Consider the following 24,935-nt stretch of genomic DNA (forward strand, 5'->3'; position numbering starts at 1 on the left):
ATCTAACGTTTCAAATAAAGAACCGATGAGATTTTGCAAATTTTATGCGTTTTTTTAAAAAAAAAAGTTATCAAGCTCTTAACAAATCACCCTTTATATATATATATATATATATATATATACATCTGCTGACAATTTACTCTAAGAATAACATTCGTAAAGGCACACCAGTTTATGAAACGTTTTACTTAAAGTTTGCAAAATTTTCATGAAATGTTATCTACAATTTTTGACGAAAATGTCTATAAATTTAATTACATGTGAACTAAAAATATTTCATTGGGTAATTTTTTACCAACAATTATTAACTATAGGAATTGTCAGTAAGAAATTGCTATCCACTTTCAAGTTCATTTTTCGTAAAAAAATTATTATTTAGAAAATACTTTACATTTCACAAGTAGTTTTATAGCATAACAAACGAATTTTTAACTACCAGTTAAGAAATTTTTTAAGGAAATTTCCATCTTATTTTGTAGGCCATGAACTAAACGATTGCTACTTAGAATTTGTAAAATTTCCTTTCGAGTAGTTAATTTTCGTTGAAGATACAAAAAATGAACTAAAATTCTGGAAAATTCTTGTAATAAATTATTGTAAAAATCTTCTTAAATTTACGAGACACTTTTTTTTCTGTGTGCATGACGCTCAAAGAAAAGAAGAACATGGTACTCAAAGAAGTCTACTGCATAAATTGTTTGGCGCGAAGCAAACAATTTATGCAAGTTTAGACTTACATGATTTATTTTATATTTTGTATATTAATTAATACGTTTAAATAATTAATAATAGATACAATGAATTGTTCTAGTTTAAAGACCACTGTGCGTTATTGTGAATTGTCAATTATTATTGAAATATTTCTTGGCAAGTCAAAGAAGGAAGAAAACTTAGCCACTTACATTTACACATTAAAACGGCGAGCACATATCAGAATTCCAAATATAGGCGAACCCTAACATACCCTCCTTCTTTTTACTTCTCTATCCATTGCCCATGATATCTCTTTCCGAAAAAAAGAATCACCCTTTATATATATATATATATATATATATATATATATATATATATATATATATATATATATATATATATATATATATATATATATATATATATATATATATATATATATATATATATATATATATATATATATATATATATATATATATATATATATATATATATATATATATATATATATATATATATATATATATAAAGGGTGATTCTTTTGAGGTTAGGATTTTCATGCATTAGTATTTGACAGATCACGTGGGATTTCAGACATGGTGTCAAAGAGAAAGATGCTCAGTATGCTTTGACATTTCATCATGAATAGCCGAACGATCTGCCACAACGTCGAATTTTCAGTGAATGGGCCCTAGGTGGAATCATTGGACCGTATTTTTTCAAAGATGCTGTTGGACGCAACGTTACGGTGAATGGCGATCGCTATCGTTCGATGCTAACAAACTTTTTGTTGCCAAAAATGGAAGAACTGAACTTGGTTGACATGTGGTTTCAACAAGATGGCGCTACATGCCACACAGCTCGCGATTCTATGGCCATTTTGAGGGAAAACTTCGGAGAACAATTCATCTCAAGAAATGGACCGGTAAGTTGGCCACCAAGATCATGCGATTTGACGCCTTTAGACTATTTTTTGTGGGGCTACGTCAAGTCTAAAGTCTACAGAAATAAGCCAGCAACTATTCCAGCTTTGGAAGACAACATTTCCGAAGAAATTCGGGCTATTCCGGCCGAAATGCTCGAAAAAGTTGCCCAAAATTGGACTTTCCGAATGGACCACCTAAGACGCAGCCGCGGTCAACATTTAAATGAAATTATCTTCAAAAAGTAAATGTCATGGACCAATCTAACGTTTCAAATAAAGAACCGATGAGATTTTGCAAATTTTATGCGTTTTTTTAAAAAAAAAAGTTATCAAGCTCTTAACAAATCACCCTTTATATATATATATATATATATATATATATACATCTGCTGACAATTTACTCTAAGAATAATATTCGTAAAGGCACACCAGTTTATGAAACGTTTTACTTAAAGTTTGCAAAATTTTCATGAAATGTTATCTACAATTTTTGACGAAAATGTCTATAAATTTAATTACATGTGAACTAAAAATATTTCATTGGGTAATTTTTTACCAACAATTATTAACTATAGGAATTGTCAGTAAGAAATTGCTATCCACTTTCAAGTTCATTTTTCGTAAAAAAATTATTATTTAGAAAATACTTTACATTTCACAAGTAGTTTTATAGCATAACAAACGAATTTTTAACTACCAGTTAAGAAATTTTTTAAGGAAATTTCCATCTTATTTTGTAGGCCATGAACTAAACGATTGCTACTTAGAATTTGTAAAATTTCCTTTCGAGTAGTTAATTTTCGTTGAAGATACAAAAAATGAACTAAAATTCTGGAAAATTCTTGTAATAAATTATTGTAAAAATCTTCTTAAATTTACGAGACACTTTTTTTTCTGTGTGCATGACGCTCAAAGAAAAGAAGAACATGGTACTCAAAGAAGTCTACTGCATAAATTGTTTGGCGCGAAGCAAACAATTTATGCAAGTTTAGACTTACATGATTTATTTTATATTTTGTATATTAATTAATACGTTTAAATAATTAATAATAGATACAATGAATTGTTCTAGTTTAAAGACCACTGTGCGTTATTGTGAATTGTCAATTATTATTGAAATATTTCTTGGCAAGTCAAAGAAGAAAACTTAGCCACTTACATTTACACATTAAAACGGTGAGCACATATCAGAATTCCAAATATAGGCGAACCCTAACATACCCTCCTTCTTTTTACTTCTCTATCCATTGCCCATGATATCTCTTTCCGAGAGATATTATGTCTGGGTCAGCATTCAAATATTGAATTCCTCTTTATTATTCAGCGACCTGCTCCACATACATGAAGTGATGGCATGATTATAGTTTCAGTATTATCTGATGTGTTTATTCCAAATTACGCCACGTGTTGCATTCCATATTAAAACAATGTAAAAAATTAATCTAACTTAAAAGAAAAAAATAATTTATTGTTTCTTGACCTAAATCTAAAAATAAGAGTGTGTCTCCTAATAAATTATTTCTCACTTATAACTAAGTTCAATTCGGCTAAATCAAACATTAATATCTAGAAGAAACGACGGTATTTACAATAAACGTTTAATGTTGGTAGCCAAAAATAATAATTTTTCACATGTACATTATTTGAATACGACTAAATAGGAAAGCTTAATCCCTAGAACCAAATTTTACACCGAGCCTTAAATTTATTTACAATAAACGTTTAATGTTGGTGACCAAAGGTTATCAGTAGTGGCAATAGTGTTCCGCATATCATTATTATTAGTTCACTATAGCTCAAACCGCCAACAGTCGACGATACGATTTGTTGCTGCGTCGATGAATTTATTATAGGATTTTCAAGAGGACGATAATCGTAATGTGTGTGTGAGTGAAAAGATTCATGGGGGTTCTGTGTTAATTCTGGTAAAACATGAACGGTGGCTACGTATAGGAAAGTACCAGCAGAAAAAAGCATGGCAATACCAGTTGCATTCATAGAATTCAATGTTTCTTTTTGTTCTTGCCCTATACAAAAATATGTTAATATTGTCAATAGAGGGGCAGATAAACTAAAAATCGCCAAATGTTTGCGTATCTCAAAACGTTCGACTTTTTCATGCAGAAGAAAACTAACTAATCCAAAGGCTGCTGGAGCTTTATGAAGCATTATCGCAAGAAATACAATTATTTCGACGTCCTGATGACTCGTTGTTGCCGCTGCACCAAGAGCAACGCCATCCACTGAAATGAAAAAAAAAAAATATATATATAAAACTATAAAAAAAAAATATAAATATATAAACCCATAGAAAAATTATTACCATACGGGCTCAAATCGATCCCGTACGTTACTGATAGTTAGCCAACCCCGTATGGTACAATATCAATACCGAATGGTAGAGCCGGTACGCGAAGCATGAAAGTAGCATTCGATATTAGGAAAGTACCTATATGGTATTGAAAATAATACCAAAGAGGTATTATTATTCATACCATAATGGTATTGATGTATAAACCGTGCGGTATTACCAAATAATACCTAAACGGTATTGGGTTTATTACTAACCCGGTATTAATGTGTGTGAAGAAAAATTTTAAAATTTAACTTTAACAGAGCAATTTTAACAGGTTAACAGAGCTATGTTAACGGTTAACAGAGCTCTTTTGTGTAAAAAAATAGCACATTTGAATTTAATTTTAGATTAAAACTTAAAAAATGGCGTTGTATGTGCATTGCATTGGTACCACATATAGCTCTCGTCGAGTGCTATCAGAAAGTACAAGAGTTATATTCTAAATTAATTTCAGATGCGAGAAATTTTGAAATTTTAGAAATCTGGAATGGCCCACTGTGCTGAAATGGAAAAAGATAGGTTAATGAAACTGGTACCCCATATAGCCCTCGTCGAGAGCTATCAGAATATATACGTGTTGTATTCCGAATCCATTTCAGATTCGAGCAATTTTGAATGTAAAGTTAAGTGATAAAAATCTAAAGTGGCCCACTGTGCTGGATTACAAATAGATAGGTAAATGAAACTGGTACCACATATAGGTCTTGTTGGGCGCTATTAGAATCTACAAGAGTTATATTCCGAATCCATTTCAGATTCGAGAAATTTTGTTTAGAGTCAAAAATCTAAAATGGCCCACTGTACTGGAATGGAAAAAGATAGGTCAATGAAACTGGTACCACATATAGCCCTCGTCGAGAGCTATCAGAATATATAAGCATTATAATTCAAGTCCATTTCAGATTCGAGAAATTTTGATTCAAAAGTAAAATTTTATAAATATGAAATGGCCCACTGTGCTGGAATGGAGAATGATAGGCCACTGAAACTGGTTTCACATATAGCCCTCGTCGAGAGCTATTAGAATGTATAATCATTACATTCCAAATTCATTTCAAATTCAAGAAATTTTGAAATTAAAGTTAAATTTAAATTTGAAAAATATAAACTGTCCCACTGTGCTGGACACGAAAAAGATAGGTCAATGAAACTTCTACCACATATAGCCCTTGTCGAGTGCTATAAGAATCTATAGGCATTATATTCCAAATCCATTTCAGATTCGAGAAATTTAGAAATTAAAGTTAAATTTTAAAAGTCTGAAATGGCCCACTGTGCTGTGGAATGGGGGAAAGATAGGTCAATGAAACTGGTACCACATATAGCCTTCGTCGAGAGCTATTGGAATATATAATTGCTATATTCTAAATTTATTTCGAAATATTGTCAAAATTAGAAATAAAATAGACATATTTTCCTTTTAAATTTACCTCTGTGACTGCGTAGCAAAATGTGTTAAACCTCGCTGTTATTAATATAACATAACATACTTTACTCTGAGAGTCGCTCTCTTGATTCGACTCTCAACAGATATTGTGAAAATAACATAGCAGTGTCTAACTATTAACTCAAGTATTTTTGAAGTTAAATTTTAAAATAGAAAAATTAAATTTTTTCAAAATCGTAAAAAGATAGGCGAATGAAATTAACGTCAATAATAGCTCTTATCTAGACCTATCAGAATATATAAGCATCATATTACGAATCCATTTCAGATTCGAGAAATTTTGAATGTAAAGTAAAATTTTAAAAATCTCAAATGACCCACTGTGGTGGACACGAAAAAGATAGGTTAACGAAACTAGTACCATATATAACCCTCGTCGAGAGCTATTAGAATATATAAGCATTATATTCCAAATCCATTTCAGATTCGAGAAATTTTGAAATTAAAGTTAAATTTTAAAAAACTCAAATGGCCCACTGTGCTGGAATGGGGAAAGATAGGTTAATGAAACTGGTACCACATATAGCCCTCGTCGAGAGCTATTGGAATATATAAGCATTATATTCCAAAATCCATTTCAGATTCGAGAAATTTTGAAATTAAAGTTAAATTTTAAAAGTCTCAAAGGGTCCACTGTGCTGGAATGGGGAAAGATAGGTTAATGAAACTGGTACCACATATAGCCCTCGTCTAGAGCTATCAGAATTTATAAGCATTATATTCCAAATCCATTTCAGATTCGAGAAATTTTTAAATTAAAGTTAAATTTTAAAAATCAAAAATGGCTCACTGTGCTGGATCTGAAAAAGATAGGTTCATAAAACTGGTACCATATATAGCCCTCGCCGAGAGCTATCAGAATGCATACGCGTTGTATTCCGAATCCATTTCAGATTCGAGAAATTTTGAAATTAAGTTAAATTTTGAAAATCTCAAATAGCCCACTGTGCTGGAATGGAGAAAGATAGGTCAATGAAACTGGTACCACATATAGCCCTCGTCGAGAGGTACCAGAATATATAATTGCTATATTCTAAATTTATTTCGAAATATTGTCAAAATTAGAAATAAATTACGATATATTTTCCTTTTGAAATTTACCTCTGTAACTGTGTAGCAAAATGTGTTAAACTTCGCTGTTATTAATATAACATAACATACTTTACTCTGAGAGTCACTCTCTTGATTCGACTCTCAACAGATGTTGTGAAAATAACATAGCAGTGTCTCAATTACCGCATGTATTTTTGAAGTTAAATTTTAAAATAGAAAAATTCAATCTTTTCAAAATCGTTAAAAGATAAGCGAATGAAATTAACGTCAATAATAGTTTTTATCTAGATCTATGAGAATATGTAAACATTATATTCCGAATCCATTTCAGATTTGAGAAATTTTGACTCTAAAATTAAATTTTAAAAATCTAAAATGGACCACTGTGCTGGAATGGGAAAAGATAGGTTAATCAAACTGGTAGTACATATAGCCCTCGTCGAGAGCTATCAGAATTTATAAGCATTATATTCCAAATACATTTCAGATTCGAAAAATTTTGAAATTAAAGTTAAATTTTAAAAATATGGTATGGCCCATTGTGCTGAAATGTAGAAGGATAGGTCAATAAGACTGGTCCCACATATAGCCCTCGTCGAGAGCTATCAGAATATATAAGCGTTATATTCCGAATAAATTTCAGATTGGAGAAAGCATGAAATTAAAGTTAAATTTTAAAAATTTTAGTGGCCCACTGTGCTGGACACGAAAAAGATAGGTTCACAAAACTGGTACCACTTATAGCCCTCGTCGGGAGCTATCATAATATATAAGCGTTATATTCCGAATCCATTTCAGATTTGAGAAATTTTGAATGTAAAATTAAATTTTAAAAATCTCAAATGGCCCACTGTGCAGGACTGCAAATAGATAGGTAACTGAAACTGGTAGCACATATAGTCCTCGTTGAGTACCATCAAAATATATAATTGTAATATTCTAAATTTATTTCGAAATATTGCGAAAATTAATAAAAAAAATAGACGTATTTTCCTTTTAAAATATACCTCTGTGACTGTTTAACAAAATATGTTAACCGTCGCTATTATTAAAATAACATAAAATACTTTACTATGAGACTCGCTTTCTTGTTTTGTTTACAGATTCGACTCTTAACAGATGTTGTGAAAATAACATAGCAGTGCACCATTACCTAATGTATTTTTGAAGTTAAATTTTAAAATAGAAAAATTCAATTTTTTCAAAATCGTTAAAAGATAGGCGAATGAAATTAACGTCAATAATAGTTCTTATCTAGATCTATCAGAATATGTAAGCAGTAAATTCCGAATCCATTTCAGATTGGAGAAATTTTGAATGTAAAGTTAAATTTTAAAAATCTCAAATGACCCACTGTGGTGGACACGAAAAAGATAGGTTAATAAAACTAGTACCATATATAACCCTCGTCGAGAGCTATCTGAATATGTAAGCATTTTATTCCGAATCCATATCAGATTTGAGAAAATATGAAATTAAAGTTAAATTTTAAAAGTCTCAAAGGGCCCACTGTGCTGGAATGGGGAAAGATAGGTTAATGAAACTTGTAGCACATATAGCCCTCGTCGAGAGCTATCAGAATTTATAAGCGTTATATTCCAAATCAATTTCAGATTCAAGAAATTTTGAAATTAAAGTTAAATTTTAAAAATATGAAATGGCCCACTGTGCTGGAATGGGGGAAGATAGGTTAATGAAACTGGTAGCACATATAGCCCTCGTTGAGAGCTATCAGAATTTATAAGCATTATATTCCAAATCCATTTCAAATTCAAGAAATTTTAAAATTTAAGTTAAATTTTAAAAATCTCAAATGACCCACTGTGGTGGACACGAAAAAGATAGGTTCATAAAACTGGTACCATATATAGCCCTCGTCGAGAGCTATCAGAATACATACGCGTTGTATTCCGAATCCATTTCAGATTCGAGAAATTTTGGAATTAAAGTTAAATTTTAAAAATCTCATGAAGACCATATTAAATATTAAATAAATGTCTACCTGTCGATAGTAGTGATATATGCGTTTAATGTAAAACGAGACTATATTCTATATTCAAAAAATCCATTATTTAGTTTTGAATTCTCAAATATCCTAAATCTCCATTAATTTTTTTATATGATATTTTTTTTACATTAAAAAACTTATTGCCAATGATATTGTCTATATATAACATAAAAAATTGAACACTCAATAAACAATACTATGCAATGCCGATTTTTATATTTAAGTCATTTTAATTAAAATAGTATAAATATAAAGTAAGTACTTAAAGTATTCTCCATCCCAGCACAGTGGGCCATTTCATATTTACATTCAAAATTTCTCGAATCTTAAATGGATTTGGAATATAATGTTTACATATTTAGATAGCTCTCGACGAGGGCTATACGTGCTACCAGTTTCATTAACCTATCTTTCCCCATTCCAGCACAGTGGGCCATTTGAGATTTTTCAAATTTAATTTTATAGTCAAAATTTCTCGAATCTGAAATGGATTCGGAATATAATGCTTACATATTCAGATAGCTCTCGACGAGGGTTATATATGGTACTAGTTTCATTAACCTATCTTTTTCGTGTCCACCACAGTGGGTCATTTGAGATTTTTAAAATTTAACTTTACATTCAAAATTTCTCGAATCTGACATGAATTCGGAATATAATGTTTACATATTCTGATAGATCTAAATAAGAGCTATTGTTGACGTTAATTTCATTCGCCTATCTTTTAACGATTTTGAAAAAATTTATTTTTTTTTATTTTAAAATTTAACTTCATAAATACATGCGGTAATTGAGACACTGCTATGTTATTTTCACAACATCTGTTGAGAGTCGAATCAAGAGAGCGACTCTCAGAGTAAAGTTGTTATGTTATATTAATAACAGCAAGGTTTAACACATTTTGCTACGCAGTCACGGAGGTAAATTTCAAAAGGAAAATATGTCGTAATTTATTATAATTTTGACAATATATCAAAATAAATTTAGAATATAGCAATTATATATTCTGATACCTCTCGACGAGGGCTATATGTGGTACCAGTTTCATTGACCTATCTTTTTCCATTCAAGCACAGTGGGTCATTTCAGATTTTTAAAATTTAATTTTAGAGTCAAAATTTCTCGAATCTGAAATGGAATATAATGCTTATATATTCTGATAGCTCTCGACGAGGGCAATATGTGGTACTATTTAGTTTCATTGACCTATCTTTCTCCATACCGAAACAGGCAATTGACGTCCATAAAGCTCGAAAAATAATTGTATAATTAGATATAAACTTTAGAAATGTTAAAAAATATTATACTTACCTTTACTTTGCTATATTGACAGAATTAATTTTTTCGGTAGTCATCTTATCCCAATATATTGTTATTTACAAGCATCATGAAAAAAAATTAACTAAAAAGGCGACCAATTCTAATTGGTCGCAACGGCTACATATCATACGTTACGGCAATGCGATAGTTAATACCATAGAAATACCGGATGTAAATGGTTTGATATATAGTGGTATCAAAATTAAAAGGTAACGTGAACCAATTTTTTAATACCAAACGGTAATGGCCACATACCGCCTTTTTTCTACCAGTCTATATAATATAAATTAATGTATTACAAAATGCGTTCATTTTGAAATTTAATAGTTTACATGTTAAATGTAACCTACATCATAAACCTCCTTTTCAATAAGCTCAGTTAGCGCTAGGCTAGCTAATGTACCATAGACCAAGGAAGGTATAGACATCTCAAGTGAATTCACCATGGTTTTGTTTATTTGCAGTGCGCAGTCATTCCACTCAATTGTGCAGTTACTTATTGGAAAACGAGAATAACCATACAAATCAGTCAATTTGCATTACAAAAAAGGTGTGGATGCAAGGCCGTATTCAGGGGGGGGGATGTGGGGGATCAAACCCCCCACCGAAATGAATGAATATTTTTTATATAAATAAATATATATTTTTAGCTGCATAGAAAAATCTTATCGAAGATGTTGAAGAAAAGCTGGAGGTTTTATTTGGAAAAACACTTACCTATAAAACTTGCACAAATCATAGAATACTAGTTGAAAAGCCCGTCAAACGGCGGTCGAAAAAACAAATTGTTTTTGTTCTCGCACCACAAATTTCATTTTTGGAAAATGTCTTTCTGCTTTTATTTGTGTTTGTTGTTCTTTTTGTGAACATGACTCGCTTTGTTTGGCCATAGCAACAACAACGAAACAAACAAACACACATGTGTAAATGAAATGGCGCAAAACCTGCGAAAAGAACCTGCCTAATTCAGCGATGGAAGCACTTGGAGAGTGCAATAAAGAGATATTTCCAAACGTGCATATTCTTTTAAAAATTTTGGTCACTTTGCCAGTTACTCAGGGATGGAAAATACAATTTTTAAGAAAGTACAAAAAAAAATTTTGCAAAAAAAAAATCTGTAGAAAAAAAATGTTGCAAATTTTTTTCTATAGAAATAAAATTTTGCAAAAATTTCCTATAGAAATAAAATTTGTACAAAATTTTAAATTGAAATAAAATTTTGACAAAATTTTCTATAAAAATAAAATTTTGCAAAAATTCTATATAGAAATAAAATTTTGACAACATTTTCTACCGAAATAAAAAATCGATAATATAGAATCGCATTCTTTTTCGACTAAAACATTCTTGAAGTTCAATAAAATTCTGTTTTTGACTATGTCTTTCACAAAATCGAGATTTTCTTCCCATATGAACATGTCTGTTTTGCCATATTTGTAAAAGACTATTAGCAAATAAAGACTTTCTTAAAACATTAAAATATTTTGTCAAAGCTATTGTACCATAAATCTGATATCGACTCAAAAATGTCTACACAAAAGGTACTAAATCATTCGCGGGGGTACTACGGTACTGACCGGGGTGAAAAAGTAATGAAATAAGTACTATAGTACTGCATTTTCCATCCCTGCAGTTACTACGTACTCATCTGAACTTTCATTTTCAACAATGAAGAGATTAAAGACGTATCTTAGAAATTCAACTAGCGAGAGTAGACTCAACGGATTGGCATTAATGTCGGTTCATCGCCGAATAAATGTGCCGACTGAAGAAGTAATTGATTTATTTGCTGCCCAAAAAGCCCGTCGGCTCAATTTAATATTATAAAAATATTGTATACATACCTATGCATAAATAAAATTTTCTACACATGAGATTATATGAATATATATTTTTTTTAAGTTGAACCCCCCCCCCCCCCCCCCCGAATTAAAATCCTGGCTACGGCCTTGTGTGGATGGATAGAATTTTATAAGCTTTTACAATATTTGGTGTTTCAACAAGAGAACAAATTAAAAAATCACTCAATTGCAGACGAAAAAGAGCCATCTACGGTGTGCAGACAAACTACAGCGCTGTGAATTCACTTGAGATTTCTTATATTTAATTGGTCTATGAATGTACTTTTAAACAGCATTACATATAAAGGGTGATTTGTTAAGAGCTTGATAACTTTAAAAAAAAAAAAAAACGCATAAAATTTGCAAAATCTCATCGGTTCTTTATTTGAAACGTTAGATTGGTCCATGACATTTACTTTTTGAAGATAATTTCATTTAAATGTTGACCGCGGCTGCGTCTTAGGTGGTCCATTCGGAAAGTCCAATTTTGGGCAACTTTTTCGAGCATTTCGGCCGGAATAGCCCGAATTTCTTCGGAAATGTTGTCTTCCAAAGCTGGAATAGTTGCTGGCTTATTTCTGTAGACTTTAGACTTGACGTAGCCCCACAAAAAATAGTCTAAAGGCGTCAAATCGCATGATCTTGGTGGCCAACTTACCGGTCCATTTCTTGAGATGAATTGTTCTCCGAAGTTTTCCCTCAAAATGGCCATAGAATCGCGAGCTGTGTGGCATGTAGCGCCATCTTGTTGAAACCACATGTCAACCAAGTTCAGTTCTTCCATTTTTGGCAACAAAAAGTTTGTTAGCATCGAACGATAGCGATCGCCATTCACCGTAACGTTGCGTCCAACAGCATCTTTGAAAAAATACGGTCCATTGATTCCACCAGCGTACAAACCACACCAAACAGTGCATTTTTCGGGATGCATGGGCAGTTCTTGAACGGCTTCTGGTTGCTCTTCACTCCAAATGCGGCAATTTTGCTTATTTACGTAGCCATTCAACCAGAAATGAGCCTCATCGCTGAACAAAATTTGTCGATAAAAAAGCGGATTTTCTGCCAACTTTTCTAGGGCCCATTCACTGAAAATTCGACGTTGTGGCAGATCGTTCGGCTATTCATGATGAAATGTCAAAGCATACTGAGCATCTTTCTCTTTGACACCATGTCTGAAATCCCACGTGATCTGTCAAATACTAATGCATGAAAATCCTAACCTCAAAAGAATCACCCTTTATATTCATATGTCATATAGGAAATTAATTGGCGAAAATTGTTCCATCAAAGTTAACTAAAGAGAAAATATCAAGATATCAAAATATCAAAATATAGCACTAATTACTAATGGGAAAGTAAAGCCATTTTATTCAAAGTATTGGCCATTGTTTTCTACACATTTTGACCACGTTTCTGGCAATTTGTGAATACCACGCCAATAAAATTGTTCGTCTTTTAAGGCAAACCAATCAGACACCCAATTTTCGAGCCAATGCGTGTCCTATCGATGTAAACAAATTGTAGTCGGAAGGAGCCAAGGGTGGGGTAGCTGCTCCCAACCAAGTGTTTTGATTGTATCCTGAACCGGGTTTGCTTTGCATGCCGTGTCTTCTGGCTCATTTTGGTCGTTTCAATAGGCATGGTTCAAATTGATCATTTATTCAAGTTGATCATTTTTTGTCGGTAGCGATCAGTATTAATGGTTTCACCAGGTTTTCAGGCTGAAATATTAGCAATAAGAGAGGTGGCGAATTGGCTGAGAAGTAATGTTCCAAAAAATGTGGGCATTAATAATACTCAGACAGTCAACCTGCAATAAAATCCTTGGACTCTGTGTTCCTCAACTCGAAAACCGCCATCGACTGCCACAAATCTCTCAATGAGATGGCTGAGCAGTACAATATTCACCTAATATGGATGCCATAGGAACATACCGGGGAACTGCGAAGCGGATGAGTTGGCAAGGCTAGGGACTACCTTACATATTCCAGGGGAACTAGAATTTGTTGGTATGCCCCTAGCTACCTGCAAGCTCATACTGCGTGAGAAGGCTGTTATGATGGCAAATGTTCGATTGGAGAATTGCAAGGGTTGTAACGACACCAAGCAAATATGGCCCCATTTCAACATAAACCGCACACTAGATATGCTAATGTTCTCGAGACGTCAGATATCACTCCTGATATCTGCTATAACGGGTCGCTGCCTGATAGGCGATTTTGCAAAAACTATTGGCGGGAAGTACAATGACTATTGTATGAGCTGTCATGATGCGGAGGAAAAAGAATCAATTAAACACCTCTTGTGTGAGTGTCCTGCATTTTGTGTAAAGCGCAAGCAACTTTTAGGAGCATATAGCTTCAGATTACTGGCGGATCTGGAAAACGTTAACTTAAGCAATCTGCTAATGTTTTTGGAACAATCTGGTTGGTTCAGCGAAGAAAAATAATCGAGAAGGTTCAGCGGTTAAAACTAGAAGTGCCTATATGTAATAGGTACTTTTAGTTAATGTGGTATCACAATGGACTGAATAGTCTATGTGAGCCTGAATCTTAATCGGGCTGCCACTTTAACCTAACCTAACCTAACCTAGGAGCTCGTAGTACACCACACGTTTCTGGTCCCACCAAACACACAGCATTGTCTTCTTGCCAAATCGATCTGGTTTTAAGTCGATGTTGACGGTTGTCCCGGATTAACCCATATTTTTTTCCGTTCAGGATTCTTAATATAAATCAATTTTTCATCGCCAGTAACAATACAATGCAAACCCCATTTTCTTTCGTATCTTTGAAGCAAAATTTCACAATTGTTTTTTCGGCTTTCCATCTGTCTTTCATTCATGTGGCACCCATTTTCCACACTTTTGTATCTTTCGCCTAGAAACGGTCAGAAATTGTTTGTTGCCATTTGCTTTTGACTCAAAGTGGCATCACCATCCAATATCGTTTGCAAAACTAAATGCGTAATAATTACAACAAGTATATACGGTGGATCGGATCAGTGGATCTGATCTTGCATACACAAGGTCGTGGGTTCGATTCCTGCTTCGACCGAACACCAAAAAGTTTTTCAGCGGTGGATTATCCCACCTCAGTAATGATGGTGACATTTCTGAGGGTTTCAAAGCTTCTCTAAGTGGTTTCACTGCAATGTGGAACGCCGTTCGGACTCGGCTATAAAAAAGGAGGTCCCTTGTCATTGAGCTTAACATGGAATCGGGCAGCACTCAATGATAAGAGAGAAGTTCACCAATGTGGTATCACAATGGACTGAATAGTCTAAGTGAGCCTGATACATCGGGCTACCACCTAACCTAACCTAACCTAACCTAGATATGGCACATATTGTGTTATATATGATTAGATATAATGTCAGATCTCAGCATATATCGATGTCTACATTCCAAAGTGCGCTAAGTCTAAAAAGTGAATTTTACAGGAAACAAGAAACAAGTTTTTTTTTTTGAAATTTCTCAAAACCCGTATAAGATAGAAATTCCCTTATTTTCGGTCTTAAAATCATATTTTTTATATTTTTTGTAGTATGTACGAACTCAAAATAGTGATAATAGAACATGGCTAAAAATGACTTAGACCACTTTAGACCGAACAATGCTGTTTGCACCGGGGAACTGCGAAGCGGATGAGTTGGCAAGGCTAGGGACTACCTTACATATTCCAGGGGAACTAGAATTTGTTGGTATGCCCCTAGCTACCTGCAAGCTCATACTGCGTGAGAAGGCTGTTATGATGGCAAATGTTCGATTGGAGAATTGCAAGGGTTGTAACGACACCAAGCAAATATGGCCCCATTTCAACATAAACCGCACACTAGATATGCTAATGTTCTCGAGACGTCAGATATCACTCCTGATATCTGCTATAACGGGTCGCTGCCTGATAGGCGATTTTGCAAAAACTATTGGCGGGAAGTACAATGACTATTGTATGAGCTGTCATGATGCGGAGGAAAAAGAATCAATTAAACACCTCTTGTGTGAGTGTCCTGCATTTTGTGTAAAGCGCAAGCAACTTTTAGGAGCATATAGCTTCAGATTACTGGCGGATCTGGAAAACGTTAACTTAAGCAATCTGCTAATGTTTTTGGAACAATCTGGTTGGTTCAGCGAAGAAAAATAATCGAGAAGGTTCAGCGGTTAAAACTAGAAGTGCCTATATGTAATAGGTACTTTTAGTTAATGTGGTATCACAATGGACTGAATAGTCTATGTGAGCCTGAATCTTAATCGGGCTGCCACTTTAACCTAACCTAACCTAACCTAGGAGCTCGTAGTACACCACACGTTTCTGGTCCCACCAAACACACAGCATTGTCTTCTTGCCAAATCGATCTGGTTTTAAGTCGATGTTGACGGTTGTCCCGGATTAACCCATATTTTTTTCCGTTCAGGATTCTTAATATAAATCAATTTTTCATCGCCAGTAACAATAAAGGGTGATTCTTTTGAGGTTAGGATTTTCATGCATTAGTATTTGACAGATCACGTGGGATTTCAGACATGGTGTCAAAGAGAAAGATGCTCAGTATGCTTTGACATTTCATCATGAATAGACTTACGATCTGCCACAACGTCGAATTTTCAGTGAATGGGCCCTAGAAAAGTTGGCAGAAAATCCGCTTTTTTATCGACAAATTTTGTTCAGCGATGAGGCTCATTTCTGGTTGAATGGCTACGTAAATAAGCAAAATTGCCGCATTTGGAGTGAAGAGCAACCAGAAGCCGTTCAAGAACTGCCCATGCATCCCGAAAAATGCACTGTTTGGTGTGGTTTGTACGCTGGTGGAATCATTGGACCGTATTTTTTCAAAGATGCTGTTGGACGCAACGTTACGGTGAATGGCGATCGCTATCGTTCGATGCTAACAAACTTTTTGTTGCCAAAAATGGAAGAACTGAACTTGGTTGACATGTGGTTTCAACAAGATGGCGCTACATGCCACACAGCTCGCGATTCTATGGCCATTTTGAGGGAAAACTTCGGAGAACAATTCATCTCAAGAAATGGACCGGTAAGTTGGCCACCAAGATCATGCGATTTGACGCCTTTAGACTATTTTTTGTGGGGCTACGTCAATTCTAAAGTCTACAGAAATAAGCCAGCAACTATTCCAGCTTTGGAAGACAACATTTCCGAAGAAATTCGGGCTATTCCGGCCGAAATGCTCGAAAAAGTTGCCCAAAATTGGACTTTCCGAATGGACCACCTAAGACGCAGCCGCGGTCAACATTTAAATGAAATTATCTTCAAAAAGTAAATGTCATGGACCAATCTAACGTTTCAAATAAAGAACCGATGAGATTTTGCAAATTTTATGCGTTTTTTTTTTTTTTAAAAAGTTATCAAGCTCTTAACAAATCACCCTTTACAATGCAAACCCCATTTTCTTTCGTATCTTTGAAGCAAAATTTCACACGTGTTTTTTCGGCTTTCCATCTGTCTTTCATTCATGTGGCACCCATTTTCCACACTTTTGTATCTTTCGCCTAGAAACGGTCAGAAATTGTTTGTTGCCATTTGCTTTTGACTCAAAGTGGCATCACCATCCAATATCGTTTGCAAAACTAAATGCGTAATAATTACAACAAGTATATACGGTGGATCGGATCAGTGGATCTGATCTTGCATACACAAGGTCGTGGGTTCGATTCCTGCTTCGACCGAACACCAAAAAGTTTTTCAGCGGTGGATTATCCCACCTCAGTAATGATGGTGACATTTCTGAGGGTTTCAAAGCTTCTCTAAGTGGTTTCACTGCAATGTGGAACGCCGTTCGGACTCGGCTATAAAAAAGGAGGTCCCTCGTCATTGAGCTTAACATGGAATCGGGCAGCACTCAATGATAAGAGAGAAGTTCACCAATGTGGTATCACAATGGACTGAATAGTCTAAGTGAGCCTGATACATCGGGCTACCACCTAACCTAACCTAACCTAACCTAACCTAGATATGGCACATATTGTGTTATATATGATTAGATATAATGTCAGATCTCAGCATATATCGATGTCTACATTCCAAAGTGCGCTAAGTCTAAAAAGTGAATTTTACAGGAAACAAGAAACAAGTTTTGTTTTTTTGAAATTTCTCAAAACCCGTATAAGATAGAAATTCCCTTATTTTCGGTCTTAAAATCATATTTTTTATATTTTTTGTAGTATGTACGAACTCAAAATAGTGATAATAGAACATGGCTAAAAATGACTTAGACCACTTTAGACCGAACAATGCTTTTTGCACTTTTTGGATTGGACATTTTTTAAAACTTTAGACACAGGCTAAGTACAATATTAACCATAACTTTTGATGGAAATGTCCAATAAATTCGAACTTTTGACAGGATGCAATTCACATCAATCCGAATAAAAAACAGCGAACTCCATCAAAACATGCTAAGTCCACTTAGCGTACTCTGGAATGAGGACATCGATATATTCCCAGCAAACAAATTTGGAAGTACTTCTAAGAGCACAACTTTAAAAGCGCTTCCAAAAATGTCCTCCCAAAGATATTCTGTATTTTAACTACTCAAGAAGTTATTTTAATTCAATTTTTTATAGCTAGCTTTTTTCATATTTTTAAAGGGTGATTTTAACCTTTTTGTTTCAAACAGAGTAAGGAAGGAAAGAAAAAAGGTACAATATGTGTAGCAGACGTTTTAGTTTTTTTATGTTGTATACGATTAGTTCAACTGTGCTAGTACTAGAAAAAAGTACAATTGTATACGATTAGTTCGATTAACATCAAAAACATTTAAAAAATTCAGTTCATTGCAATATATAAAAAAACAACTTATTTGGCCAAATATTTCTTTGACATTTGTTACGATCGCTTCACTTACAGTTCAGGATTTCCGATATTAAGGAAGTCAAAAGGCATGATCACTTTAAAATTGGCTAGCTCTGCCGTGGCGAGGTTACTTGACCCTTACTTACCGATACGTAACATTAGAAAATTCATGCCTGTATAAAGCCACACAAATTTAATATATAACCTGAGATAAAACAACAAGAAGTTTTATGGGATTTGCAATACTACAGAAATCCAAAATAACCTATCAGTGACCGGTGTAATCGTCACTGGAGTGCACTTATCCCTCCCTAATTAAGTTTGTACACCAATGGTAATCTAAGCATTCTAAATTGAAATGGATTACCCCTAATTTACCACTTTTTACATCATTATCTAGCTCTTACGTTAACCCTATTTTCACAAATAAAAGGAATTAATAATTCATGTTTTTGCAGATTTCATTTATTAATAAAGATTAATACTGGGAACAAAAAAATGTTTCTATCGTTAGGTTTGTAAAGTGAATTTTCTCTTACAGCTAGTGGTATTGACATGGATATACTAATGTATAAATAAAAGTTTTCTTGTTTCCTTTGTTATGTCATTTAATTTTTAATTCGCTTGATCTTATTTACTTAGTATATGTCACAATCAAGAGAATATTTCTTTAATGCAATCTTTTCAGCTAAATAAATCCAAACCAACCATTCAAGAGAATGTGGTACATTATAATCTTAGGTCTACTTACAATAGTTAATAAATTGAATTTTGGATGATTCCTTCGGCTAAACTCAGCAACTCATTCGGGTAGAAATTGGTGAAAGAATCTGGCAACTCTGAATCTTGTTATTCACTAATTTTAGCTGTGGTAATATGATTTGTTCTTCTTTTCTATTTCTCTCAAAGGCAGAGTTATTCGATTGAATACAAATCTCACATTCTCTCTTTTTTAACGGTTATATTTTTGGCTCTTTTATTAATAAATAATGGTTTATTTTAAGTTGGCCTTTTGCATATGTTAGCATAATTGATTTAAATATGTAATATCAAATTAAAGCTATAGAATTGCATTAAAATGGTTTTTACAGGCGCATTTAACAAATCACATATTTTCTTTTATTCTATTAAGCTTATTTTCAGAATTGAAAATTGTAAACGTTTATCTTTAAGCCTTTATGTCTTTATACTTGAAATGGATTTTCAGCATATTGATTATAAAGCGCTTTTAGAATTTTTTTGAACAAAGTCGAATTTAACGAAATAAGTCTCCATCGATTTTCTAGGTAATTATTGTTGCATGTATTGGTTATAATATTATTATATTGGTTATAATATTATTAGAATTGTCACATTCGGGTATTTGTTGTTGTAATTATTATTAAAAATTTCTTGTTAGGAATTGTCACTTTTCGGTATTTGTTGTTGTATTTATTGTTTAAATTTCTTGTAAGACTTGTCACATTCAGGTATTTATTGTTGTTGAAAAAAAATTGTCCAATTCTTTTTGACCAATGGGGGTTCATTGCATTGATTAATACCATTGTTTCATATTTTCACATATTGACCTTTCTTTTTTGATGCGTAAACTAAATTGTCATGCGTCCCGTTCGATTTCCTAATTCTTTCTACCATTGGTGTCAACTTTTCTATGAACATACAAATCAAGGAGCAGTTTATTTTTTTGTTTTTGGTTTGTGGTTGGACAACCAACAACAACCGAGCGCATAATTAAAATATTTGTATTACACTTAGCAGGAATTAAGTAAAGTATATTCTTTAATTTATTTTATTTTCTCTCGGCAACTGTGACAACGATCCTAATTATTCAAACTCCGCTTAACAAATGGCTGATTGTCTTTTGCTTGTCTATGACCAAACTATTATATGATATTGCATCATTTTTTCATATTTCCTTATTCTTTAATATTCGTTAGCTAACGGTTCCTTCAAACCAGTTTTGGTTCCTTATGGTAAAGACAAGTTAAAAGCAAAAAGTCAAATGTGTGAGAGAGTAATCTCAATGTATCTGTGTGAGAGCTTATCCGAAAGTTCACCGCTCAGCTAACCATGCAAATCATCTATTACAAACGTCTCAGGTATATTAGGGTAGGTGTACCAAAAACCAAACGTTGAAAGAAAATAATTTGTTTCAAATCCTAACAAAACTGCTTTGTTGGGAAGTCCTGACGACAAACAAACAGGAGAATATTTGAAAACTTTAGAAATTCGAAGAGTTGAGAAAAGTGTGGCACGACCCACGAAAGCCAGGCAAGTCTAATATTACCTATGGTTTCAGATCGTTGGCGTGAAACCTTCCAACATATCTTCCACTAAGGCCTTCAATATCATAAAGGGAGTTGCCTACCTTTTTACGAACTCTGCACTTCAGAAACTTAGGAGAAAATTTCGCGTTTATTCCCTTCGTAAAACTACTCATGGCATGGTTTTTTCTAAAAACTTCCTGGCCAACTCGGTAGCTAACGGGCTTTGTCCTGGTGTTATATATTTTGCTTGCTTTGACATGGGCCTGATCTAAGTTCCTTGATATTCTGTCCCTTAAGGTGAAGAATGAATCTGTCCGGTTAATTATAGTATCATCACACATTAGTCCTAATTTTTCTAATACGGTGTAGGATGACCCATGCAAACACATGTTCTGACCAAACATGGCGTAATACGGCGAACATTGCATTCAACTGTGGTAATCACTTCGGAGGAGGATGCTCCTCCTTCTTCAAATAGAATCGAATCTTTGTCAAAATTTCTCTATTTGACCGCTCCGAAGCGTTGGCTTGTGGAGCATAAAGCACCGTCCGGACATGGGTGATGCCTAGCTCCGAAAAAAAATGTTGAATATCTGCCTAAGTAAATTGTTTAGCGTTGTCACTGTGTATGAACTGTGGCACGCCGAGCGGATTTGAGTGGATAGAGGAAAATATATTTCGTAAAGTGGTCTAAGACCACGAAGATTTGAGTATTCTTGGATTTAGATGACGGGTATGGACCCAAAAAATCGCAGTACAAGCGTTGCATCGGGCGGACGGTAGAAAATGCGTCTCCCATAGGAGGTTGTAGGCATTGTGTAGGACATTTAATCTCCTTACAATCGTCACAGTGTGCCACAAAGTCTTTCACTTCCTTTGCCGTAGAAGGCCAATAGTATAGTTGGCGTATGCGGAATAAAGTTTTCATGTAACCCCCATCGCAGCATTGTTGGTGAGCGCTTAAAACGGCAGCATTTGTAAGTGATGAAGGCAACCACAGCTTCCATAAATCAGTCTCCTCGTCGACTACCCCATGGCGGAACCTGACACGCTTGTAAATGTGTTTACCTATCACCTGCAAGTCTGGCAGTTTCTCCATTTCCTTCAAAATGGTCTTCCTTAATTCAGAGTATTCGTGACTATTGAATTCAGGTGAATCCATGTCAACCTCCGGAAAACTGATCAATCTGTAGAGAGTCGAAGCGAGATAAGGTGTCTGGAACTACGTTTAAGGAGCCCTTTCGATGCTCCATCTTGAAATCGAAACCTTGTAGTTCCAGACTCCAAGGGGAGGCGGCCATTGAGGTCCTTTAAGGACATCAGCCATTTTAAGCTGGAATGATCCGTTATTATACGGAATGGCAGACCTTCAATATATGGTCTAAACCGCCTAACGCACACAATGGCAGCCAGACACTCAATCTCTGTCACGGTGTAATTTCTTTGACATCGATTAAGTTTTGTCGAAACAAATGCTATGGGTCATTCTTGGTTTTGGTCGACTATTTAAAAGAGGACCCTTCCTACACCCACTCGCGAAGCATCGCATTGAATAAAAAATTCCCGAGTGAAATCTGGCTGGGCTAGGACGGGTGCCGATGACAAAGCATGCTTCAATTGATTAAAACACTCCACAGCTTTTGGAGACAAACAAAACTTCCCATTTCCTTTTCTCAAACAATCTGTTAACGGACCTGACAAGTCCGCGAAATTCGACACAAACGTCCTATACCAATTACACATGCCTATGAAACGCCGTATCTGGCGTGGCGACTTGGGCAGCGGAAAATCAACTATTGCAGACACCTTTTCTGGGTCTACTCTCAAACAACCTCTCCCAATACGGTATCCCAGGTACTTGATTTCACTTTGGCAAAACTTGCTCTTAGTGACATTAATGGTCAATTTCGCAATTTTCAAACAATGGGCTACGTCACTGAGCAGGGTCATATGGTCATCAAAGGAGGCACTGCAGACCAAAAGGTCATCCAAGTATATAAACACACGTTCCCTCAGACGTGATGGGATTACCTTATCCATAAGGCGGCTCATCGTCTGAGGGCCGTTACAAAGCCCAAAGGGCATGACACGATACTGGTATAGCGGCCTACCAGGGACCGCGAAGGCCGTTTTCTCCTTTGATGACTCTGACAATGGTATTTGGAAAAATGCGTCTTTTAAGTCGATACCACTAATAAAGTGCGTATCGTTCAATCTGCTTAAAAGACCATTAACGTGCGGAAGAGGATATGAATCCTTCTTTGTGATCAGGTTCAGTTTCCGTGAATCCAAACATAATCGAATCTTTCCGGGCTTTCTTACATTGACAAGTTGCAAAAGTTGCAAAAGGCGATCCAATTCGTCATAGACTTCCGCCTGCCTTGGCGGAGACAGCGGGTAATGATTGCACTTGATGGGTGTAGCATCACCCGTGTCAATATGATGAACCAACATGTCAGTGCAACCTAAACCTGATTTTTCATATGATGGAAACTCTAACATTACGCTCTCCAATTTTAGCCTCTGCTCCGCGGTCAAATCATGGTAAAATACTTCGTCCCTTTCCTGACTCTCAATGTTAAGCGACTCAACAGCTGGTATAATGTCCGGTGCCACCGCGAATTCACGCCAAAAATTGAGCCCCAGATAAGCAACTTGGCTAAGAGACGGAACAATGTAAAAATCGATATCTTTAAAAAATCCCTTATAGAGTACCGGAAGTTTACAATGGTCTAGGACCGGATTTCTGGTACCATCAGCAGATGATACAAATGACTTAAAAGGTTTAAGTTTAATGTGATTTCTTTCAAGAAAATCCAAACTGTTTTTGCGAAGTACCGATATATTTGCGCCTGAATCTAGTAGGCCGTATATACTATCCTGGAATATTTTAATGTGAGCAAAAGGCCTTTCGTCTCGCATATCACACAATATCGAAGATTCTATGAGCTTCCGAAATAGTCTTCATTTGCAAAAACGGATACGGCAATTTATGACTTTCTTTGAAATATATCGCTTCGAATCAAGGTTGTTAGATGTTGTCTTGCAATGTGAGAATTCTGATATAGAATCGTCTTCCTGAGGAAGACTCATCACTCGGTCATTTACGAACTCGGGGAAGGTCCTCGAGAACGAGTGTCTCCGGTAGCCAACTCGCTCCTCTTCCGGTGGTCATTTTTACATGTTGTGGTTAAAACATCACGTTCTCCACACTTGTAGCAGAACTTGTTTCTCGTCTCATCTGGACAATAAATATACGAATGGCCAAATGTCAAGCAATTCTAACATTTTATCTTTGAATAGTCCGGTTTAGTCTTTCCCCGAGCGAATCTAATAGCCTCAATTTGAGGATCACATCCGATTTCACTAGTGTTGTCATCAGTGAAATTCATTTCGACTTCATTGATCTGACGCGTTTGTCTACTGAAAGAAGGTAAAGGAGTCTTAGCCTCCGAAAGAATTTGCTCCGCATTGCGCGCACGCTCCCTTAAACAGTTAAGGCCCTTCGGCTCAGTATTAAAGAGCAATAACTTCAAATTCGTGTTTATATTTCGCCTTATAATCGAAATAAGTCTACTGTCCGAAACGGGTTCAGTCAACCTACTGTTAAGAGATAGTATTGTCGTATGAAAATCATTATAAGACTCCCTTGGACCCTGTTTCCTTGTCTGAATCTTCAATAAAATATCGTCATCGGTTTCCAGGGACCCAAATTCCTGTAATAGTGAAAACTTCAAGAGAGAATAAGAGGGATCCACGTTCTGGCGCATAAAGTCCCAGTACCAATTTTCGGCTTTATCAGAAAGGAATATTTGGAAATTTGCTAGTAGGTGTTGTTCCGAACAATTTGTTCGACCCTGCAGAGTCTCAATCTTGAACAGGAAATCCGACACATTACCAGAACCATTAAAGGTGACCTTCCACTTTTCTAGATCTATCCTATTATGACCGGTTCGGTTCACTGTATCAGTGTTACCCATATTACTTGACGAATTAAAATTGGAAGGAGAGTTAGTGTCATGTATACAAGTTTGACTAAGACCTGAAATGGTCTTCCTAATCGCCGCTCTAACTCTGATCTAAACTCCTCCTGCATGTGTATGGAACGTTGAACTATCGAAATCAAATCCTGATTTTGATTGGTTTCCCTTGAGGAATCCTTTTCTCCTGTATTAGATGGCATTGCAGATTTTCCCTGATCCTCGTTAAA

General features: G+C 34.9%; 1 protein-coding gene across 1 annotated transcript; it reads right to left on the bottom strand.

Annotated features, from left to right (window-relative positions):
* Positions 1-3,058: 3,058 nt before the first annotated feature.
* On the bottom strand, positions 3,059-21,887 carry Zip102B (Zinc/iron regulated transporter-related protein 102B). The gene is made up of 2 exons (XM_075314132.1): positions 21,566-21,887; positions 3,059-3,864 (listed from the first exon to the last, which is right to left on the bottom strand). Exons 1-2 carry the CDS (start codon positions 21,885-21,887, stop codon positions 3,344-3,346), a joined length of 843 nt encoding a protein of 280 aa, XP_075170247.1. The 3' UTR covers positions 3,059-3,343.
* Positions 21,888-24,935: the final 3,048 nt, after the last annotated feature.

This window comes from Haematobia irritans, unplaced genomic scaffold, assembly GCF_050003625.1.
Source record: "Haematobia irritans isolate KBUSLIRL unplaced genomic scaffold, ASM5000362v1 scaffold_43, whole genome shotgun sequence".
NCBI lineage: Eukaryota > Metazoa > Arthropoda > Insecta > Diptera > Muscidae > Haematobia > Haematobia irritans.

Bases quoted from the DNA above. Each gene is read 5' to 3' on its own strand.
- Zip102B (XM_075314132.1), bottom strand. From the start codon at position 21,887: ATGGATTCACCTGAATTCAATAGTCACGAATACTCTGAATTAAGGAAG. The intron at 3,865-21,565 runs GTAAGGAGATTA...TTTTCATTTCAG, and splicing joins TGTGGCACACTGTGACGATT to TGGATGGCGTTGCTCTTGGT.